This window comes from Podarcis pityusensis (genome assembly GCF_964106645.2).
Source record: "Podarcis pityusensis genome assembly, chromosome: 3".
Taxonomy (NCBI): Eukaryota; Metazoa; Chordata; class Lepidosauria; order Squamata; family Lacertidae; genus Podarcis; species Podarcis pityusensis.
This window is the reverse complement of record NC_138026.1, coordinates 66,274,384-66,297,209: the sequence shown is the minus strand read 5'-3', so window position 1 is coordinate 66,297,209 and position 22,826 is coordinate 66,274,384. Positions and strand designations below refer to the sequence as shown.

The following is a 22,826-nucleotide window of genomic DNA, read 5'->3' as shown; positions in this document are numbered from 1 at the left end:
CTTTCCCCCCTCCTCTCCTGCAAACCGGAGGGGAGATCGCTTTCCTGATGTTGAGATTTAAGTCTTTTTCAAACGTCTTTCAGAGTTTCCGCTTACAGTCTCTTTGCTTTGATCTGTTTACAAGAAAGGAAGGCAGACTTCCTGTTTATACCTTCCCGCTTCAGTGCAGAATTGACTTGTTTTCCCCTTTAAATCCAATTTAATCCTACTCACGGGTAGTTGCTTTCAAAGTCAAATTGTCCCAGGAAAAAGTCAGCGCTCTCCGATAACAGCTATGCGGCTTCACTCCGCGGAAGAAGCAGTCGACTCTCAGCACCGCGCCTTTCACCCCGTCTCGCTCCGGAGCCCTTAAAAGGGTCCCTTCGCAATTTGGGGGGGCGCAAAAGGTGCCCGCCGAGTCCCCACGTTCACAGGCTTCACCCGCCTGTGATTTTTAAAGGCCCCCCCGCTTCGCCGCAGCGGTCAGACCCAATCCCGCGGAGTTGGTCCCTCAGAAACTCAGAGGGAGTCCGCCATTACCGATGGCGCCAACCCGGAAGTCCAGGACCTATTTCTTAGTAGGCATGGTTAGGATTGTGCTGTAAATCTGGATGTAACCCTGTGAGTTTAGCCATGGCATTTCAAAGGCCAGTACTTGCGTGTAAAAAAGAGAGAGAGAGAGAGAGAAAGAGTGGGGGAGAAGAAAAATTCCAAACAGACCTAATTCTCCTTGCTAAATTTTTAGTCCTTTTTAGAGCTATCCTCTTTAATACATCTTAATCCAACAAGCAACACAGATAATGCCACATCTACATGATGAAAGACAGTGAAATGAGAGTCTTTGTTAAATTAGCTTACATTGCGAACTATTCCAGCAATTCTGAAATTAAAGCGTTTATACATATTTCAAATGATAAGGGGCTTTCTCAGGCTTAGGGAGTTCTAAAGATTTATCATTTGTTTTATGAGATAGGTACAGAAACTTACATTTGGCCCACCTCCATGCATCTTCAAAGCCCGCACTGTAGCAACAAGCACAACCACACTGGGAACCAGGCCAGAAGCTCTGCATTTGATGTTGAAGAATTTCTCCATCCCAATATCAGCACCAAAACCAGCTTCAGTTGCTGTTAGGAACAAAGAGTTAGTTAAGAGGGATCAGAGAGTCAATTTGGCAGTCACTAAACACCTAGTGTACACAAACAGAGCTCCATATGTGCAGGGGCTTCTTCCTTCTCTTTTAGGAGTGGTGAGATGCTTTACATATATGTGGGGCTGCTATTGGTCCAGAGTTTTCAGCTGGTTCAAAACACTGAGGCTAGACTGTTGGTGGGGACAGGCTATTGCCAGCACATAACTCTGGTGCTCAAAAGCTTGCACTACCCTGCCCACACATTTCTGGGTCAAGTTAAATGTTCTATTAATTTGCAATGCCCTTTTATAATTTGGGTCTAGGAGACCTCAGGACCTCCTAATCCCTTAGATCTCTACTTGATCACTGAGGTCTTCAGCTGAGCCACTGTTTGTGGCCTGCCATGGCTCAGATGCTCAGCTCATATCCACCAGGAGTTATATGTTCAGTATTGCAGTATTTTGTGGAACTCTCTCCTGTTGACCTTCCAGTGCTTACTGAAGACTTTTATTTCAGCAGGCTTTTAAAGTGAATTCTGATTTTTAGTTTTACTTCATTTTTAGTTTCATTGTATTAGGTCTCCTGTACACTGTTTAGAGATTACTGTAATTAAATGATAGAAAAATAGTTAAAATAAATGTATAGTCATGCAATCTGTCACAACAAATTTATAATTAATGGAAATTCTATAATTATATGTAATTAAGGGCAGGATTCACCTAACTAGCCCCATCAGCAGAATATCTGTGAATGGACTTCTGTTTGCACAACGGGGCTTCACCACTCTCTTCCCCCATGCCCCCCCCATTGGTTCGGGGTGTGTGTGACAATCCCCAGTTGAGCACGTGGAAGAGGAGAGGCAACTCCCCTTGCAACCAAGAAATCAAAACAAGTAACAACCCCCAAACCTCATTTTTAAACAATACATTTAAAAATTGGGGACAAGATACTCTAGTGGATGTGAAGGGGGTATCTGGGGACATGGCCACCATACTGTGGACCCCATCTGGCTTGGGGAGGAGGGGAGGAAGAGGAGGAGAGGTGGTGGCGATGTAGGGCTTATCTCAAAAGTGAATAGAATTTCTTATTTAAAAGACTCAAGTGTGACAAACACAAAGCCAGGAGTGCCAGCACTCCAACTTTCAAGAGAGGAAGGAAGCAGGATGAAGGCTACCAACTGCAAAGGAAATAAAACAGAGAGTAATTCTGAAGATAAAGCCATGTGCCAAAACCATGTGCTTTGAAACCTGTTTGTGCTCAAATATTCAGCACAATCACTTTTGTATTATTTCCTGCCTGTAAATCAGAGTGCCAATGAAAACATGAGCAACTGGAGGCCAAAGAGCAAGAAAGAGTCATGATAATCCCTAGTTCAACAGTGACATAAGTATGAATAAGTCTTCTATTAAACCAATGGGAATCAAACAACAACTTGCAATACATTTTGTTGGAAACCCACAATTAGCCACTGGGACAAGCTAGGCCAAGAGAACCTGCATGATGTGCAAAGATCCACTGGAGGTTATCAGATTTACTTTCTCCTGATAGGCAGCATGGGAATTCATCACTAGATTTTTCTCTTTGCAGTCTACAAGACTACTTGGGCTGCTTTCTCTCAGGAGTTAGAACAGGTGGCAGCAGTAGCAGCACAGGCAATTGAGGAGGGGTTAGATCTCCAGTTGCTAGAGCTTCTTTCACAGAACAGTTTAATGCAATTCAGCCAGTAGTTCAAAAGACTCCAGGAAGTATTTTACAGCAGGTCATAAGAAGGCACTCTATGTAGGGCTATTTTACAAGCAACAGTCCCAGAATCAGATCCTTGCTCAGCCATAACACTTAGGGACTTATCTGACAATATCCAATGTCAGCTTAAGGACGTATCTGTGATCTGATCTGAGTCCTTAGGCTAGGGGAAAAGGAACCCTATTGCAATTCCACAGCAGCCAATTTTAGCTGCTCATAAGAGTGTACACTCAACAGAGGCCATTGCCAATCCCAGCTCTCCAATATTTGTATATACATACATCCATCATGTATATGAATGTACACATATGTACTGTATATGTACATGTGCATTTCAGCACCTGTATGTCACTGTCACTTTAAAATTTTAGGTATACACTTAAAATATCACTAGCATACAACTTAAAAATGTAAAGCATGAAGTTGTCCTAAAATAATGCAATCTGTGCCCTGGCCAAACACTTAAATATTTCAATCTTCTCACTTTGGGTAATAATTTTAGGCATCCTATTAGTGTAAATGCTGTGAGGAAATAGAATTAACAGCAAAACAGAGTTCTGTCTTTTCTTTTTAAACAGAGTTCTGTCTTTTCTTTTTAAAATACTACTGAATCTGAAGAGAACTTTTCAATGAATAAAGTTAGGGAAACAAGTAGATGTCCAGAATTAAACATGGTTATAAGACTAGTATTATAGGTTTGTAAGGACCATGAGAGTCATCTAGTCCAGCCCCCTGCAATGGAGGAATCTTTTGCCCAACGTGGGGTTCGAACCCACAAACCTGAGATTAAGAGTCTCATGCCCTCCTGACTGAGCCACATATATATAGAAGGAAGAATGAAAGGCAAATTAAGGGAAATGCCTTTAACTTTTTCATTATTACTTTTAAAGTATATACTACATTTTGGTGAAATAAAAAAAAATACCTCAAACCATTCCGGAGACTCAGCATTTGTGGATTATTTCATCCACTTTCTCAGTGCAAAATGTTCTTGGGAAATGTATTATTTATTTTTTAGAATCCTGAATGTCAACGGCTGATTGGATTTCTCAGCCTTCAGAAAAAGAAAGCGGCAACTATGTTCACTACACTGCAGTTTAAGCAGCTACATATTAGCCCTCAATGCAGCAGTGTTTTGACATGGCAGGGAGCCCTACAAAAAGCAACCACATGTTTCAGTTTGCAAGGCTACAAATGGAACTGTCACAAGAAAATTCATTTATCCCACAATAAAATTCCCTGTAAACAGAAGCAAACTTTAATTAACGTAACCTTCCTGCAGTCAGCATTTACTATCAACATATCTAAATCAAAACAAAGAGTATGCACTGGAAGACCCTAAAGAGAAACATGCACACTAGGCAAAGTTTCAGGACATGGAATTATGGAGGCCAAATTCCAGAACAATACAAAAGGAAATGGAAATTCTGAATTGCTAGCTGCCATCCACTTCTATGATGTAAACATATTTGTCCTGGTGCAGCTGTCAACAAGGAAACCATGGAAAGGAAGAGTTCAAAGTCACAGAAGCACATGAACTCTAACCCTCTGGATCCAAGGCATTTTGGCTGGTGCTTGTTGTATGCAGCAAATCACCAAACTGAGCAGCTGCCAAAATAAACCAGGAGATATCATGATTCATCTGAAAGGACACCACATTTATGTTACTACAGCAAGGGTAAATGAACTGGCTGTTTGTACAATGTGACCCAAGATCTCTTCCTTTAATGACTGTTCACGGAACGTAATGCTCAAAGTTCTATCCAACTATTCCAAACGATCCCACAAATCTTTTTATTTTTTCTATGTATTTGTGAGATGTTCATGGTGCTGGAGTTATAGGCTTAAAAAAAATGTAATACAAGCCTGTGCAGCAGGAAAAAGACATGCCCCATATAAAAATAACATTTAGTTTTTATATTACATTTTTTAAGTGTTTAAAGCATTTGACATTCCAGTAATTCCTACAGCAACCTTGTGAATTTTGTTGGTATTATCACCTCCATCTTAACAATGTGCAGGGTGGGGGGGAGTTGAAAGATAGAGCTCACCGAAGACTACTCTGTGAGTTCGTGGCTGAGGTGAGATTTGAACCATGGTTCCTGACTCAAATATCACACACTAAGGCACAACCGCAGTATGTTGAAGAGTAAGGTTACCGTAACTTCTGTCATAGAGCTTCAGTATGCTGATGACAACATAGTGTGCACACACTCAGAGGATGACCTCCAAACCATCCTAAATATCTTTGCAGAAGCTTATGAAAAGCTTGGCCTATCACTCAACATCCAAGAAACCAAAGTGATGCACCAACAAGTACAAAATAACCCCTCTGCAGCGCCACAAATCCAACTCAATGGTGGAATGTTGGAAAATGTTGATCACTTCTCCTACCTAGGCAGTTATCTTTCCACAAGGGCCAACATTGATGCCGAAATCCAGCATCGCCTGACCTCTGTGAGTGCGGCTTTCTCCCGATTGAGGTGCAGAATGTTTGAGGACCGAGACATTCGCAGGGAAACCAAAATGCTTGTTTACACTACCAACCTTCCTATATGCTTGTGAAACATGGACCACTTATAAATGCCATCTCCAACTCCTTGAAAGATTCCATCAACAGTGTCTCCGAAAAATTTTACATATCACTTGGGAAGACAGGCAAACTAATGTCAGTGTACTGGAAGAAGCAAAGATCACCAGTGTTGAAGCAATGATTCTTCAACATCAATTTCGTTGGACTGGTCATATTGTGCAGATGCCTGATAATCGTCTTCCAAAACAGCTACTCTATTCTGAACTTAAAAATTGAAAGCGTAATGCTGGTGGTCAACAAAAGAGGTTTAAAGACTGTCTCAAGGCAAATCTAAAAAAATGTAGTATAAACACTGACAACTAGGAAACATTGGCCTGCGAGCGCTCCAGTTGGAGAAAACCCTTTACCAAAGGTGTCATGGGCTTTGAAGACACTCAAACTCAGGATGCAAGGGAGAAATGTGCTAAGAGGAAGGCACGCTTGGCAAATCAACATTGTGATCAACTCCCACCCGGAAACCAATGTCCCCACTGTGGAAGGACGTGTGGATCCAGAATTGGTCTCCACAGTCATCTATGGACTCATTGTTAAAACCGTGTTTATGGAAGACAATCTTACTTGGCTACGAGTGATTGCCAAAGAAGAAGAAAATGACAGCTCTGTACACTTATCTGTCAGGTGAATAACATATGCTAGCAATCTCCTCAAGGACACAAGGGGAGAACAGCAGCTGGAGGTGGGCTGGTAGAGTTTGAAAAGAAAGGATGGGCAAATATTAAGCTCATTCTGGCCAGTCATTTCTCTGCTCCAATGTACATCTTCCTAAAGCTGCTTTTGGCCTTTAAAAAATCTGAAAAAAGATACCCATGACTGCATGTCAGGTCTATATTGGCTCTGTACGTATATGGAATCCATCCTATCGTTGTGGATAAACACATAAACATTGTGGCTAAAACAATCTTCTCTTTTCCTAATGTCATATGGTATAGCACCATGGGCCTTACATACGCAAAAGGCAGGCATTTCCTCAGTGCTGACTCCTACATTCAGAGTCCCAGCACCTTGAGGGCCCTGTCCACCTGCACAGTGGCCTGCAGAGTGTGTGCTGGGCACTTTTGATTGGATCCAGTTCCCTCTGCTGGCTGCGCTTCAGGGTCACCATATCCAGTCAGCTAAAGCCTGGATCTTCTATTGCTAAGTACCAAACTGTTGTTAAAGGAAGAGCCTCTGCTCACTCACAGAAAAGTGGTGTGTATATTCAGAGAGTGCAGCTTGCCCTACATAGAGATAACAGCAGATGCCACACCACTGAAGGCAGTGGTGAATCAGAATGATCAATGTCTCTATCATTTGGTGCAATCATCCAGGACACAGCAAGTTTCGGAATCATCAATCACAACAGCGCAAGGCTGCACCCTAATTCAAATCGCAGGCAGCTTCAAGCTGCTGAGTGGTAAAAAATGTCCCTTTTCTGCCTGCCTTTTCTCCAACAATAAAATAAGTAGGAGGAAGACTCTCCTCCCATTCCGGGAACACGCCCCCCCCCCCCATTGCACAGAGAGAGCCCACTCTGCAGAGATGGTGTGTTTGTTTATTCTCCCACCCCACCCCAATGCGACCATTATGTTCACTGTGATTTCTTAGGACTTTTATTACAGTACATAGCCCCAGATTAATATCACACTGACATATAAAAAGACTATGAACAGCCTGACCAAGAAGGCTTGGTGCAAATAGAAAGGCTTCGGTTCTCAATTATTCAGTAAAATCGACTGCCATAAAAGCAGCTCTGAGTGGAGTTTTTTAAGAGATGAAAACTCAGTTATTATGGAGGCCAAACTACATGCTATACAGAAAGGTGGATCTTAATTAAACTTTTACTCTAGCACAGGCACCAGCTAACATAAAAGAAGAGGGGGTGACTTTTGCCAATTCCCCCTTCCCATTGCGGTCCCCTGTCCCCCCCCCCCAGCTCCAGAGAGTTGAGGAATCCTCCAGAACAATGTGGAAGGTGGGGGGGGGGGGACACAGGCTGCAACAGGAAGGGGAAATTGGCAAAAATTGCCTCCTCTTATCCAATGTTAGTGGATGCCCCCACTAGATCAAGTGCCATTCTTCAACTAGACTGGTAGCATTGGATATCATCCAAACATGTGTAACAGTAACCCAAGAGTAGCCCTTTTAGGGAGATGAAAAGCCACTTTAGGAGGGGACTTTTTTGGGAGCACATAAAGAGTGGCAGAAAAGGATACGATTCCTGTCCCAGTCTGCCATTTCCAGCTCCAAATCTCCCTCTCAGCTGTCCCACATGGGCTTTCGATTGCAAGGTATCGCTATTCTAGCCTTGTTCAAATAATATAAGTTGATACACCCATGCATTTTCTTATGTTCGGTTTGTTTATGAGAAAATAAATTGCAGAAATGAGGTGGAGGGGAAACAGCTACTACTCTTTTTTGCCATGCATGTCTAATTGGAACCCTCTTATTTGTGAATTGATAGGAGTGAGCTATGAGAAGCAGCACTTTTGACAGTGTTGCTGGATTTGATTTATGAATTCTTAAAAACAGAGAGAGAAAGACTGACCTCTAGTATTTTTTTTGCCTGTGGGAGACAAAGAATTTTCCTGTGCTAGCTATATTTCACAGTGGGGGGAAATCTGCTGAAATGGCTTATATTGGAGTCTATAAATTATAATCAGAGATGGCGCTAGAGCAATGTTTGTTAGCAGGCGTCTAACAGGATATTTCAATTATCAGCAGAGCAGTATACATCAAAGTTTTCTAAAAACACAAGTGAAAATAAATATTAAAAAGTAAACTGAAAATAAATATTAAAAAGTAAAAAGTATCTTTGAACATCTTTTAAAAAATAACAACAACCAATGGTATTTATATAACAGAAGATAAGAGTTCAAGTTTAAAAGCTCTTGACTTTTATAGTGGCTTTCAATATACTGTCCTCCACATCCTTTGAAGTCAGGCGGATAGACCATTCTTGTGGCCTCATCCCAATGGGATGCTAGGAGGGTGATATGGGACAGGACATTTTCCATGGTGCCCCCCCAGCTGTCTGTGTGGAACTACAATCTACCCCCTCCCAACTGTGGATAGTTCTGATCTGCTGCTGTTATTTGCCCTGTAGCTTACATAATTTTACTGGTGATTTTATAGTACAGTAGTTTTATTTTTATCTCTCGTGTGTGTGTGTGTGTGCTCGCGCATGCTTTTGTGTATTTTTGTTTTGTTTTGTTTTGTGACCATTATTAATTTAACATTTGACCCCCAAAACAGGGAAGGATCATTTTTACTGCTTCAGTAAGCACTGTATTTTCTTAACTATGAAAAGAAATGGAGCTACAAATGCAAGAGAGTGAATGTTATGACATAAGATAGCAAGGATTTTTAAATTTAACACTCACTGGAACACTCGATACACAGTGATTTTTCAATGAAGTCAAGCAAAAACAACTATAAAGAACTCTGAACAATGCAAATATTAAGACATCACATGTGCTTTGGTGCCAAACGGGGTTTAAAGCAAAGCATTTACTTCCTTTTTTGGAGAAAGAACTCCCACCAAAGAAATACTGCAAAGCATTTTACAATCTATTAAAAAAAATGCAGATCATTCTTTCTTGTTTCAAACACATATGCTGCACTATTTTTACGCAGTGATTTATAAACCTTTTGTATAAATACACTTTTGAGCATAGATAAGTATATATAATATAAACTTAAATACTTTTGAGCATATACAAGGATTTTTGAAATACAGCTGTGCACATTCTGCACAGATCACTAAGCAGCTACTGCAAGTAGTTTTGTTCTGATGAGCATTTCAACTGCAGAATGAAGCAAGTAAATTATTCAGACAACTTATTAAAGCTTACTTCTGCTTATGTTTACAATACACACAAAGCATGCCAAAATTTCTCCAATTATCTGATAGTGCAAGCACAGAAAGACTCCTATTTTTCTATATGAGTGGGGGAAGGGTGTATTGGGAATACTGTGTATGTTATACAAAGTAGGTTGCACCCAACGTTGCACAATCAGAAGGCAGCTCATGCAACATATCTTTCCCTTCTCCTTCCACTCCACAGTCCCCTGTGTCCTCTAAAAAGCCTCTCCAGAGGGTTGGGTGGAGGGGGACCTACCATGTGTTATCTGACTCCAGGGCTGCAGAGGGAGAAGGGAATTGCCTCAAATCAGGGGGAGGTATTAGAACTGACCATGCAGAAAGTCTTGAAATGGAGCCCTTCAGGGAACTGGGCTAGTCCATGAGCTGCCACTTCTTTATGCATATTGTGGCCCTCTTGCGCTACAAGCACCATTCACAAGCTCTCTGCACTGGCCTATCTCTCCTCCGTGTGACTGGTCTCTGCCTTTGTTAATCATATTACTTTTTGTTCATTTTATGACTGACTAATTAGTGTCAGTTGAATTTAAAAACTTATTTGTATTGTTTATTATGAATGGCTTCACTCAGTAGAGGTTGTTCTTATGAACATTGTTGTTGTTCAATTCAACTTATTGGTCACTTTTTCTTGCAGCAGCTTACAACCATTATGCTTATTTCAGATGATAGCATGAGTCAATGATTTCAAGCTGTATCTCTGTTTAAGATGTCATTCTGCAAACAGACCTAATTATAAACCATTTGCTTAACTTGGCCGTTTACATAATATTTGTCTGTCTATCTATCTAGTCTTTTGTAGATATTAAATATTAACTAACATATATTTAAATTTTATCATGGTCCCATCCAGGGCTGGTGCAGATGTAATGGCTTAACATTGCTTTAGCATTTCGCTGCAGAACTTTAGGTTCATTGGTCCTTGCTCCTCTGACTGCACTTCACCACCACCACCACCACCACCACCACCACCCTCCTGCTCCTCTGACTGCACTTCACCACCACCACCACCACCACCACCACCACCTAGCCAGTACTGCTTCTGATCATCACCAATTTTGCTTCTAGAATCCGCTGAACTTCTAAAAGGTACACTTTTCAAGAAAAAATGTACTTTTGAGATCCTCATTGCTAAGGATAATTTTAGCAATGGAATTCAACAAAAAGTTCTCTTTCAATCTGCATTGCTTTGGAACACTATTAAAGAGTTGAAAGCACCCCTTTAAAACCAACATTATCCCACTGTGAAAACTGGGCAGAAGACGGGAACACTAGCCTGCTTCTGGTTTCAGTGGAAATCTAGCCAGGCAAATGGATCCAAGTATAAACATGGAATTCCAAATCAACAATACCTTTTGATCAAGAATGTATTGAGATCACACACTAAAGTGATGCTACGTAAACATGATACACATCACTTGAGTTAAAACAACACTTTGCCATTAATTTCAAATGAAACTACTCCAGCTCCACGTAAACATTCCAAAACAAAATGAGCTTGTACTCACCTACAAATCCTTCTTTGCCAACCAATTTAAGGGCAATTTTGTCTGCCAAAACTGAAGAGTTACCATGAGCAATATTTGCAAAAGGCCCAGCGTGCACAAAAACTGGGGTTCCCTAAAAGTATCAAAAGCAAAAGCAGAAATGTGATCAGAGCACAAGCAGAAAACAACAGTTAAGACCTTGTACATTGTGCTGTACTATATTCTACGTTGCTCTTGTGGAGCAATGAGGCTTATCATCTGGACTGGAGCAGGACAAAGTGGGCTGCAGTAGGACAACAAACAGCCTTTCCGAGAGACCTCGAGGACCATAAGACTGTATCCACAGCAGCAACAGAAAGCTCTGCATCCTCATTCTATCAGGATAGTTTAGTTTAGTAGGTGTTCTAGGAGGTAGACTGAGATATAAGACTGTATCCACAGCAGCAACAGAAAGCTCTGCATCCTGATTCTATCAGGATAGTTTAGTAGGTGTTCTAGAGGTAGACTGAGATATAAGGCTTTAGTAATTAAGCTCGTATCCATATTTAGAGTTCTGCTTTACTTGCTCAGGCAAAACCATTCTTTATAGCAGGCATAGAAGCCTCTGATTCCAACTGGGGACTGTGGCAGAGGCAAAGTGTTAAATCCCCTATGCCATCCCATGCCATACGCCCAATTCAGCTAATCTTTTCTCCCTGCCCAACGCTGGCTATTGCTGTTTTTGTTATTTACCTATATGATAAAACATCATGTCTAGTTTGGCCCCAAGAGCTTTTAGAGCCCCTCCAGCAGCCATGCTAACCAGGGCTGATGCAGAAAATATGGCGGGAACCAGGTTCTTTTAGCGATTAAGTTGGTAGCCACATTCAGGTGGCTGCTTTACTAGTTAAAAACCTTTTCTCCAGCTGCTGAAGCAATTCCTGCCTACTAAAGAACTCTGAAAAATGCCTTCTTTCCAATTGCTTCTTTTCACATGGAAGTGTCAGGTCTGGCACTGCAGCTTCCAACTATTCATTGTCACAAGTCAGCTGCTTTAACTTAGGCTCCTGAGGCCAGTTTCACTGAGGCTGCAATCCTATACCACACTCACCCAGGAGCAAGCCCTACTAAACTCAGTAGGGCTTATGTCTGAGTAGACACATATAGGACTTCAGTATTCATAGTAATTAAAAGAAAAATAGTGTATCTGGTAGCTCTTTTTAAGTTGCATTTGATTCATGGGATTCTAATAAATGTCTATCTGATTCAACAGCTCTAAAATTCCTCTAGGAGACATATGAAAGAGAGAACCTATGGTGATTCCACCTGTGAAAACACAAGTTTTCTTTCATTAATGGAGGAGGCCAGGCGGGTGAGGAAAGGAATGTAATATAAAGATGGGGTGGGGTGGGGGAGTTATCCAAAGGATGGCATTTTGTATCAATGATCTGATAGCTATTCTGCTATGTGCGCTTTGAAACTGAAGCTGGAGGACAATGGCAGAAACAGCAAAAATAGTCCCCGGCGGTATCAGTATCACTGAATAAATACAATATACATTTATTCTTTTCAAACTAATAGAAACTGCCACTGATCATTTGCTATCAGGGAAATAAATTTCAGTAGTTTATGGGTGTCACTCAGTCAGCAAGCTGCTTTGTACACCAAGCCTTATGGTGAATATTACTGTGCTTGGGTCCTCGCTTGCAGAGCAGTATTTGATTAGTGTTATAACCCATTGAAAGATTTACAGTGCTCCATAAATGCATAGCAGTAGTATTTGAATACTTCCTGAGGGGCTGACAGGAAACAGAAAAGGGTACATTTCAAGCTTTTAAAAAGCTATAATACACACCCACATTTATCTATCCATTCTCAGAGACCCGTCTCCACATGCTCTCACCAGGTAAGATGTGGTGGGAAGGGCCTTTTCAATGAGGGCACCCAGGGATGAAAAATGCATTCACCTGTTGCCTACTTTTCAGTGTTTTCAGGACCAAGTGAAGACCTTTTTATTTTACCAGGCTCTTTAAACTTTGTGTTAAATCTAAAGTTCATGTGATTTGTTTTTGTGTGTGTGTGTCACTGAGATTTCCCCTTCTCCCATTACAGTGGTACCTCAGTTTAAGTACTTAATTTGTTCTGGAGGTCCGTTCTTAACCTGAAACTGTTCTTAACCTGAAGCACCACTTTAGCTAATGGGGCCTCCAGTTGCCGCTGCGCCGCTGCCGCACGATTTCTTTTCTCATCCTGAAGCAAAGTTCTTAACCTGAAGCACTATTTCTGGGTTAGCGGAGTCTGTAACCTGAAGCGTATGTAACCTGAAGCGTATGTAACCCGAGGTACCACTGTATACCGATTCTGCTGTACTTTTTATTTGTTATTCAGTAACATATAAATATTGTTAAGATAACAAAGTGTAAAAATTGTCCATAGTCAAACACAAGCTAGAATTTGATGTGGCTTCCTCAGGCAGATAAATTATGTTGGGGTTTTCTGAAGAGGGAGGTACAACAACACAATAATGTTATAGCGCTTTACCAAGCAACATCTTCTAACAGCTATTTCATCATGATGTCCATGATTCCCAGTTTCTTATGGAAATATTGTTAAAACATCCATGTACATATCCTATTTGACCACTTAATTGTTGTCTAATAAAACCAAACCAAAATTAGGCTCAGACAAGGCTGGTTGTAAAAAAAAATAATCACCACATAACTGTAAACCAAGAAATGTGATAATTCAAACAAGTTTTCAGCCAAGCAATCATGTGTTCTGTATGCAAAACCTCTCTAAGTAAAGATCCAAAATGAAAATATAATGATTTGGATTCAGAGTGGCTCTTTCTCAAATGGAAGGTGGCTTTCTATTTGTAGAAGGGCTGATAATCCAAATAAGGCTCCTATTAGGTTTCTATCTGCACCTTCAAAGACCATCTCTTCCAGAGCCAGAAGTGGCTCACTGGTTGGGGATGAGCCACTATATTAGCTTTCTAGTATTTATTTATTTTTCCCATATATTTTTTTTACCTTACTTGATTGTAGGAAAAACCTCAAAGCAGTTTACAGTGACCAGTAGGCAGGTCGCTGTTGCTTACCAGGAAGGCTAAGGTAGCAGGGCGGTCAATGCAGCGTAAATGCATTGGTGGGGCCAATCTGGCACTCCTCCTGGATTCCAAGGTCATCGGAGGAAGCAGGAAATTACCCCTAATTGCCACCCCTCTCCTTCTGTGAACAGAGCAGCACTCACAGTTTCTCTGGATCCAAACCAACAGATGGTACTGTTTTTTCCTTGTCGTTTTGCAAGCCAAGGGGCTTCCAAGTAAAACTGCCATGCTTAGAAGTAAGCATTCCCTATGCTTCTGTTTGCACCAATATCTTTTCTATGAATATATATTTGAATATGGTAAAAGGGTATGTCTTCACAGATACCATGTTTTCTTTAAATAGACATCCCATTTATTTACTGTTTATTTATGACAGGTGACACTTCATTTCAGTTCCTATAAAAGCTGAGGCTGTGATCTCTGTGTATGCTTAACTCCCATGGAGTGGGCTGGGATTTAAGCTTGTATAGATTGCAGCCTCAATTCTTAACAATCATGTGGATCTTAAGAAGGGTAACTGGAGTTCTGATCACAGAATGGAGCTTTCCTACCTCTCCCCTCCATCCCCTCTCTTCCCAGGCTGCTCCTGAGAGCATCTCAGAAACGATGTGGGGTATGGCAAAGGGGGTGCTGAAAGGGAGGTGGGCGGAAATGGCAGAACTCCCCTTGGATCTGCATTTCTAGCACAGGTCATGCTAACTGAAATTCAAATGTTCTTGGACTTGGGAGAGGGGAACCCTCTCTTAACATGCCTTGTAAAATGCCCATGCAAATCAAATATGAAAAGGAGGAGTCATGCTGTATAAACAAGTAAATGTTTAATTTCAATTTTAAAAAAGAAAAGCACTTTGGCAACTTAGATATAGTCCTTTTAAAAAAGGGAAGAGAAAGGTTAGGGTTACAGATGATTTGACTGACCTCTAATGTCTGCATCAGTGTTGGTTTAATTGCATCCTTCATCAAAACCGCCAAAGCACCAGTTACTCCCTAAAAAAGAAAAAAACTGCTTATAAGTTCAAGTAAAGTGGTTTAAAAATCAAAGTGTTTAGCTAAACACAAACCAACACACAGCTGTGAAAAACATTGTTATCTCTATGTAGGGTGGTGCTAAAAGTTCTGGAAATGCCACCTCCATCACTATAAATTCTGAATGGGAGGTAACAAAGCTTCTGAGTTATACAATTCAATACAACACAATTCTAAAAGTAATACATACACTGAACATGGAAATATTTTAAGGCACAGACCCACACATTGTAGCTTGCCTTTCTTAGCCAGCCATGACTTGTTATTGTTACCAGCCCACCCACTTCCCCAAGATCATTGTACAATCTATGGTGGTGGTCATTTGCTTAGAGGACATATTTACAGAAGAAAAGTCTTTCAATAGCTTTCACAAAGAGAATTGTGGTCGGGCTGCGCCACTCACCTGAACCTCCATTTGGTTGACTAACTACTGCATATGTATGTTGGGATGGAGAAGGAGAAGGAGAAGGAGAAGGAGAAGGAGAAGGAGAAGGAGAAGGAGAAGGAGAAGGAGAAGGAGAAGGAGAAGGAGAAGGAGAAGGAGAAGGAGAAGACATGGTCAGTGTAGTGCAAATGCACTGGAAGGAACACTGAATTGTATCCATCAGGTGGGTTTGCACTGCACCAACCTTGCCACTCCCTCCCTCCACCATTCCATCCCAGTAAGCAGTAATGCCAGAGCTAGGTCAGGTGAGCAGCATAGCCACACCACTTGGTACTGATAGCTACTGGTCATCATAGTTTAATGCAATCTCCAGGTTCAGAGTATGGTCATCAGTATGCTTCTGAATACCAGCTGCTGGGGAACAGGAGAAGGCTATTGCCATCATCTTCTGCTTGTGGGTTTCCCAGAGGCATTTGGTTGTAGGAAACAGGGAGATAGTCTAGATGGAGTCTGACATAAGACCACAGGGTAGATGCCCTTTTCTGTAGGTACTCAAACAGTTCCAGCCAGGAAGCCAAGTTCTCCATTAGGTGGCACTGGACAATTTGCTATTGATAAAGAAGGCTGCAGTCAACATCCAAGCTTCTTCCTCATGGCCATTCCTAACCCATTTTCCTGCTCTTTAGGGGTTGATGCAGTGTCTCTCATAACACATTGTTTTCACTGAGGAACAGAGGATCAGAAACTGCCCCCCCCCATTAAACATTTAATTCTGTTTGATAACTGTTTGTCTCAATGCACATTTATGGTATGATAATCCAGATACTCTCTCACTGGATATTTTGCTTGATCAAGTTTGAAATAAAACCTCCTAGGAACTGGTTGTTTTAAAAGGAAAGAAAGAACTCCATAAAGAATCAAAACGTGCCTTACATTAAGACACCACAAACACAACTGGAGCCTAGGGTTCCAAGATAATATCCTCACCTGTATGCTATTTGTAAAATGAGTATATTCAATGTGAAAAAGAGTCCTCATGCAGTAATTTGAGAAGCTTCCTTACTAAACAAATAGCTACATATTTATTTAATATTCCTCATGGCTGCTGAAATACTAATCTTGGGCATGCCAGTTTAATTTGCCATGGAGATATGGCATCTGTCAATCAAACATTTTACGATAATACCGCAGCCAAATTGCAATCTAGTCTTCAGAATCCTGCTCAATGAGCACCATATTTTGGCAACAAATTCTGTAGTTCAATTACAGAGGATGGCTTTTAAAAACCCATTACACTTGTGAAAGGAGCCTCTGAGTTTATGAAATATTCAATTTATCTTTTCTTTTCTGCCTCCTCCCACCTCCAGCCCTTGCAGCATCTGGTTTTCATCTCCAAGTGTGTATTTTAGATTTTATTACAGTACACTGAAAATGTGGTATAGCACCCTGAAATTAAGAGCAATTGCATATTTGCATGGTATATTAAACATTATTCACATATGAAACAAATGAAAGAGAGGAGGAATTAGAGTTTAGGTTGAACATTAAATAATGAATTGAAGGCTACTTGTAAAAACATCAATTCAATATAGGGAAAGTTAAGCAACTTTATAAATGGGTTCGTTTTGAACCCATGCTGAGTGTTAATGGAAGCATGCACTCAGAGTGACATTAAAATATTTCTGAGACCTAAAATTTAGGATACTGTTCTATTCTAAAAAAAAATTTATTTGCAGCTGCACTCCCAACATTTAATTTGCAAACTCCAGTCCTGTTTTTGAAGGCTCAGGAATGTATGCACGTAAGTCATGTTTTTCGAACTATTTATTTATTTGGACATTTATATCCTGCCCTTTCTATGATAAAATCATACTTAAGGCAGGTTACAGATAAAATTAAAAACAATTTAAACAAAAAAAATCAAAACAAACAGCAGTAGAAACAGCATCATGAAGCATCACTTTCTAAACTTGTTCTATCCTCTTAGCCCATTTCTCAAGGAGAGCATGCAGAGATGCTGGCATGTAGTCATATGCATATAACCTGATTATCTTTGCAAAGGTCTGTGATTAACAGCAAGGGTGGCCAAATGCTCACCTTACAAGTATCTCTGTCTGGCTCCTTGGACCCTCCTGTCCAGGCCACACCCTTCACTAGTCTTGCTTTGCTTGGCTGGAACACTGACAATGCCTCTTACGTGCTTTGATGGAGAACAGAGAGTGGTGTGTGACCATATACATAAACTAGTAAAGGTAAAGTGACCCCTGACCTTAGGTCCAGTCGTGGACGACTCTGGGGTTGTGTCGTTCATCTCGCTCTATAGGCCGAGGGAGCCGGCGTACAGCTTCTGGGTCATGGGGCCAGTATGACAGAGCCGCTTCTGGCAAACCAGAGTAGCGCACGGAAACGCCGTTTACCTTCCTGCCAGAGCGGTATCTATTTATCTACTTGCACTTTGATGTGCTTTCGAACTGCTAGGTTGGCAGGAGCAGGGACTGAGCAACAGGAGCTCACCCCGTCACGGAGATTCGAACTGCCGACCTTCCGGGACCACATAACACCAGTCCTGAGAGATCTGCATTGACTCCCAGTATGTTTCCGAGCACAATTCAAAGTGTTGGTGCTGACCTTTAAGGCCCTAAACGGCCTCGGTCCTGTATACCTGAAGGAGCGTCTCCACCCCCATTGTTCAGCCCGGACACTGAGATCCAGCACCGAGGGCCTTCTGGCAGTTCCCTCATTGCGAGAAGTGAGCTTACAGGGAACCAGGCAGAGGGCCTTCTCAGTAGTGGCGCCCGCCCTGTGGAACACCCTCCCTTCAGATGTGAAGGAAATAAGCAGCTATCTTCTCTTTAAAAGACATCTGAAGGCAGCCCTGTTTAGGGAAGTTTTTAATATTTAATGCTGCATTGTTTTTAACTCTTGATTGGATGCCGCCCAGAGTGGCTGGGGAAACTCAGCCAGATGGGCGGGGTGTAAATAATAATAATAATTATTATTATTCTGATCGGCAAGCCCTAGGCTCTGTGATTTAACCCACAGCGCCACCCGCGTCCCATACATAAACTAGCCTTCTTAAAAAAATTAACTGCTCTGTCCACTTTTGCTTCTGGCCCCACCCACTACTGGAATGTGACCTCCAGAAGATTGTCCAGAGGGGATTGTGGCTCTGGGGCTGAAAAAAGGTCCCTCTCTCAGTTTAGAGAATTGAGCCAACATAGCATTATAAAGGGGAACCAAACAAGACATCTCTAACCCCTCGCAAAACTATACACAGGGACATATAATTAGAACAAAGCTGCAGCTTTTCCTGAATCAGGCTGGTGTGATGAGACAAGTGGGAAAGCTATCAGCCTGCCCTGGTTCTACGTGAATTAATAAAAATCCTTTGCTAAAGTGAATTAATTCTACCATATTTTGCTGGCAAAGGTGAAGAAGGTGAACAGAGTCTCTCTGTTCCTAAAAACTTTTGCTCCTCTGCCAGTCTGTTGCTGCCCACCTTTTGAAAACCACTGATATAGGTGGGATGAGTTGTTAGAAACAGAAAATAACCCCCAGTTTTGACCAAATTTGACTCTTCTGGCAATAAGGTGCACCCCAGATACACACTGTCTCTGAATGTGGATTTTTATAAGAGCTGCATTGTGTCTTAATAAGCAAAAGTAATAATAAGAATCCTGAGGTGATCCATACCAAATCCTCTGCTGTCACTGGTTGTCCTTTTTTGTCGTTAGCAACGACAATTTTCCCCATTCTTTCTTTCATATCTGACAGACCACTGGCCAGTGCTAGGATTGCCATGATTTCACTTGCAACAGCTATATCAAACTGAGTCTGTAAAAAGAAAAGTACAAGTTTATGAGACAAGAGACACCTGGAGTTCTAATCCATAGCTGGGAATCTGATGAACGCCACCTTGAGTTCCACCACGGAAGAAAGGTGGGCTACAAATGAAAGCGATAAAAGAAGATGGTATACCATCAGTGGGCAAAGCTGATAAGGATCAGCATAGAACATGGATAAAAGAACATGGATAGTCGCCATCCGAGTTTGGATTACTGACTGTATACAGATGAGCTCTGTGGCTTGAGCACATAGCCACTTCATTCACTTCTCACTATGCATGAGCCAGCAAACTAGTTTCATGTGAACTTGAAAACTAAGGTTAACAACTTTGGAACAAGACAGGGTATTTATGCTTTTATCGTATGTTTTTTTAAAAAATCTTGTTAATGCTGTAAACCACTTCCCGATAGGCTTTGTGATCTCGTGGTATATAAATACTTTTATAAATAGATAAATAAATAAATAAAGCCATTGATACTATTTACTTGGTTCAGGTGGACTGGAAAGTTACAGTTAATTGAAGAGTTCCTGGTTTGTCCACCAGCTCATGCAAAGAGAGGAGCAAAGCAGCTGCATCCACGTTCACAAGATTTGTTCATACCTCCGCTCATTAAACTGGAATTTGATTATCCAAAAGCAGCCTTTATGTGGACAAGTTCTTAAAAAGATTGACAAATGGCACCCTGTAAGGCTGTGAGAAGGCTGTTCTCTTCGGGCTCAGCCCATGCAGTTAAGCCCAACATTGTCATCTCCCTCCATAGCTGCTCAGATCTCTAGGGAAGTGTAAGTAAAAAAGCTTGAGCTGGTTTTGTGACACTTCACCCAGAATAACTGCCCTCTGTCTTCCACATTATACTTGGAAGTAGATTATATTTTCCATCTGGTAAACTTTTGCTTAGATCTAACATATTAAATATGGCTACTGTTTAGAAGTAGGCTTGCCAAATGCAATGCTCACTGTTTAGTAATGTCACAACGAAGACGGTGTGCATGAGAAAACAACAATGAACTTGGCTTATCAGCAGAGTTACAATGATGAGTTCTCTTTAGGACACTTTCTCAAATATTGATATTCCATTGATCTGTTTTTTAATGAGATTTAGACTACATTTCTATGAAAACTTACTAGCATGTATCCCCTTTGGATGCAGGGGGACTTACATGCAAGTAAACATACATATTTATTTATGTATTTTCCCCATACATCAATGCAATGTTGATTACCATACTACTTGATAACTATATGAAAGCTATTGCTTTAGAACCACTACCATACACTAAGCCAAGATTAGCTGCAAATTAATTCATATCTAAAACCATTAAGCAACCAGTTCTTCAACAATATTGAAAATATATTAGGAAGGAAACATTTTTAATGATCAAAAGAAATGTCTTCTCCAAACACAGCCAGAACTTTACCTACCTGACGAGAAAATCCTTTTTCTGTACTTGCTTGTCCAACTGTTATTTTTCTAAGAAATCGATCGTTTGTATCTACCACTGAAAGGAAAAAAGAAACATTTAGCAAAAAAAAGAGAGAACTATTTCTACATCTCATCCTGCTAATGGGATACATAAAGGCATTTATTTTTAAATGTGTGCATCTTCTCCTGTGTAAAATATCTAACAATTCTTTATAAGACTGGAAGCTCTGCAACATGGCAGAATATTGTGAAAGCCTCGTGATGGTTCAGGTTTGCTGCAAACTCTCAGGTAGGGCTAGAGCAATGGTGATGTCACCTTATCACAACACATTCTGCTATAGAGATTGCTCCTCCTTCTGATTGGCAAAATTCGATTCTGGCTTTTGTTAGGAAACTCCTCCTTGACTTCAAGTTGTCAACACCCTAAAATGGATGTAAAACCAGAAGATACTTCCAGAAAGATGCTTTGTAAAAACTGAAAATTAGGATGTGAAACAGTAACTTCTATCATATTTTCTACACCCTATCAGTATGTTCAATATACTTTTGAGTATTAATGTTCAGTTCAGAGCATGATATAAAAGCTTAAAAAATCTCAGAAGATTTAAACAACTTCTGATTACTCTTGCTGTATATCGTTTATTAGACAAATACCATCTGAATAATCCAGATTATGCTTTGAAAACAGACATGAGGGATGCTGGGAATGTGTATATAATCTGAAGAATTTAAACAACTAGATACTTACTACAGTATGAACAGAAACATGAAAAGGAAAATGTTAGGGGCTTACAGGAAATGCATATTCTTATCTAGTTGAAAAGATGCAGCTGGTTTTCTACTGCTACTTAAAAAGCAGAAATTTAAGGGAAGACACTTTTTAAAAAACAATACATTTGAAAATGTCCATGTCCAATGGCAAGGGTCAAAAAAGCATGGTACCATCTACAGACAAAGTTTAAATAGATTATCTGCAACCAGACTATCACTAAATCATTTTGTTTAAAACTCCATTGTTTTGAAACACTACCCTGCTGAATGTATGAATGCCAGGAGGCATAGTCAGTAGGTACAGCAGTGGGTTGTAGCCAACAAGGGGGAGTCTGAAAGTGTCTACAGACTAGCAAACCATTGGTGTCTACTTCCAGTACCTTCCTTTCACCAAGTCCTATGGCAGGGAAGGAAAGGGTGTGGTTTGTCTTCCTTTGGGCTAGGCTCTTTTTGCCTCTAGCAGGAGATTATTCTGCAAGTACTCTGGAAGGAGAAGGCAAATTCCCAGCCTTTATTTTGGACTTTTGCAGAAAGCACAACCAGTCTGGATTCCTAGAATCACACCTTTAAAAACGTTTTGGGATTCCAGGATATTAAAAGAAAGAAAAGAAAGAAAAGCCAAAGAAAAAACAATGGCATTTTCTAGCTTGCTACAAGGGATATTTCTTCCATTCTCCACGTTAGAAATAAAAAGAACATACAGAAAAATCATGGCCATGTTTATTTAGAAATCTGTTTTTTTCTGGCAACAGTCCAAGCCAATAACAAGGGCATAAATAATAGCCTATAATAGTTGTGCCTGCTATTATCAAGAAAACTTAGTTCAGTTTATATTTTCCCAAGCATCTGGCCCACCATGGCACAATATGCACTAGATAGACTTTTGATTTTATCCAGCAGGCTCCTCTTATATTCTGACACCTACCTCTTTGCCACGTTATCGTGGATGTGTCTATGTCTAGTCTTGCAAATCTGCTAATCTCGTCATCTGTTAATGAGCCAGGGTCCGTTTTTGTTATTCCCAGCCTCTAGAAAAAGAAACCAAAAAGAAGAAAAATGATACAGGAGGAAGATTGCTGCTTGAAAAAGCTACATAAACACCTGCTCAGTTCTAAAACCCACCACAGTACATGCTGTGGCCAATTCAAGCCACAATGGTGTGTGCTGAAGAGGTCACATGACCAGCTCACAAATGCTAAGCTCAATGGAAATTGGTTTTCAGCTCATCACTGCAAAGGCCAGCTGACATCCAGTTATATTTTTTAGTTGAAGTCCATAGTGAAGGAGCTTTGTGCAGCAGATTATAGGCAACCTTGTTTCTAATTTTATTGTGAAACTGTCCATAAGGCCTACTGCCCTAAGAACTATTGACCAGAAGGTCAACTGAAGGTGATATTACTCTCTGTCCAATACTGATCGATCAGGACCTTGTCTGCTTGAAGGGAATATTTCTCTCCAGTTGAATTCAGACACCTTTTATGATATCACAATGCTAC

At 40.8% G+C, this 22,826-nt stretch overlaps 1 protein-coding gene across 1 annotated transcript in view; it reads right to left on the bottom strand.

Moving 5' to 3' along the window:
• The window catches only part of LOC308473120 (monofunctional C1-tetrahydrofolate synthase, mitochondrial-like), a 120,168-nt gene that overhangs the window by 55,489 nt on the left and 41,853 nt on the right, over positions 1–22,826 (bottom strand). Inside the window, exons 16-21 of the mRNA XM_080998430.1 lie at positions 22,256–22,358; positions 20,559–20,635; positions 18,983–19,123; positions 14,797–14,865; positions 10,812–10,923; positions 967–1,106 (exon numbers count right to left, since the gene is read on the bottom strand). Of these exons, the coding sequence (XP_080854556.1) occupies positions 967–1,106; positions 10,812–10,923; positions 14,797–14,865; positions 18,983–19,123; positions 20,559–20,635; positions 22,256–22,358 (642 nt within the window). The remainder of the gene's footprint in view (positions 1–966; positions 1,107–10,811; positions 10,924–14,796; positions 14,866–18,982; positions 19,124–20,558; positions 20,636–22,255; positions 22,359–22,826) is intronic.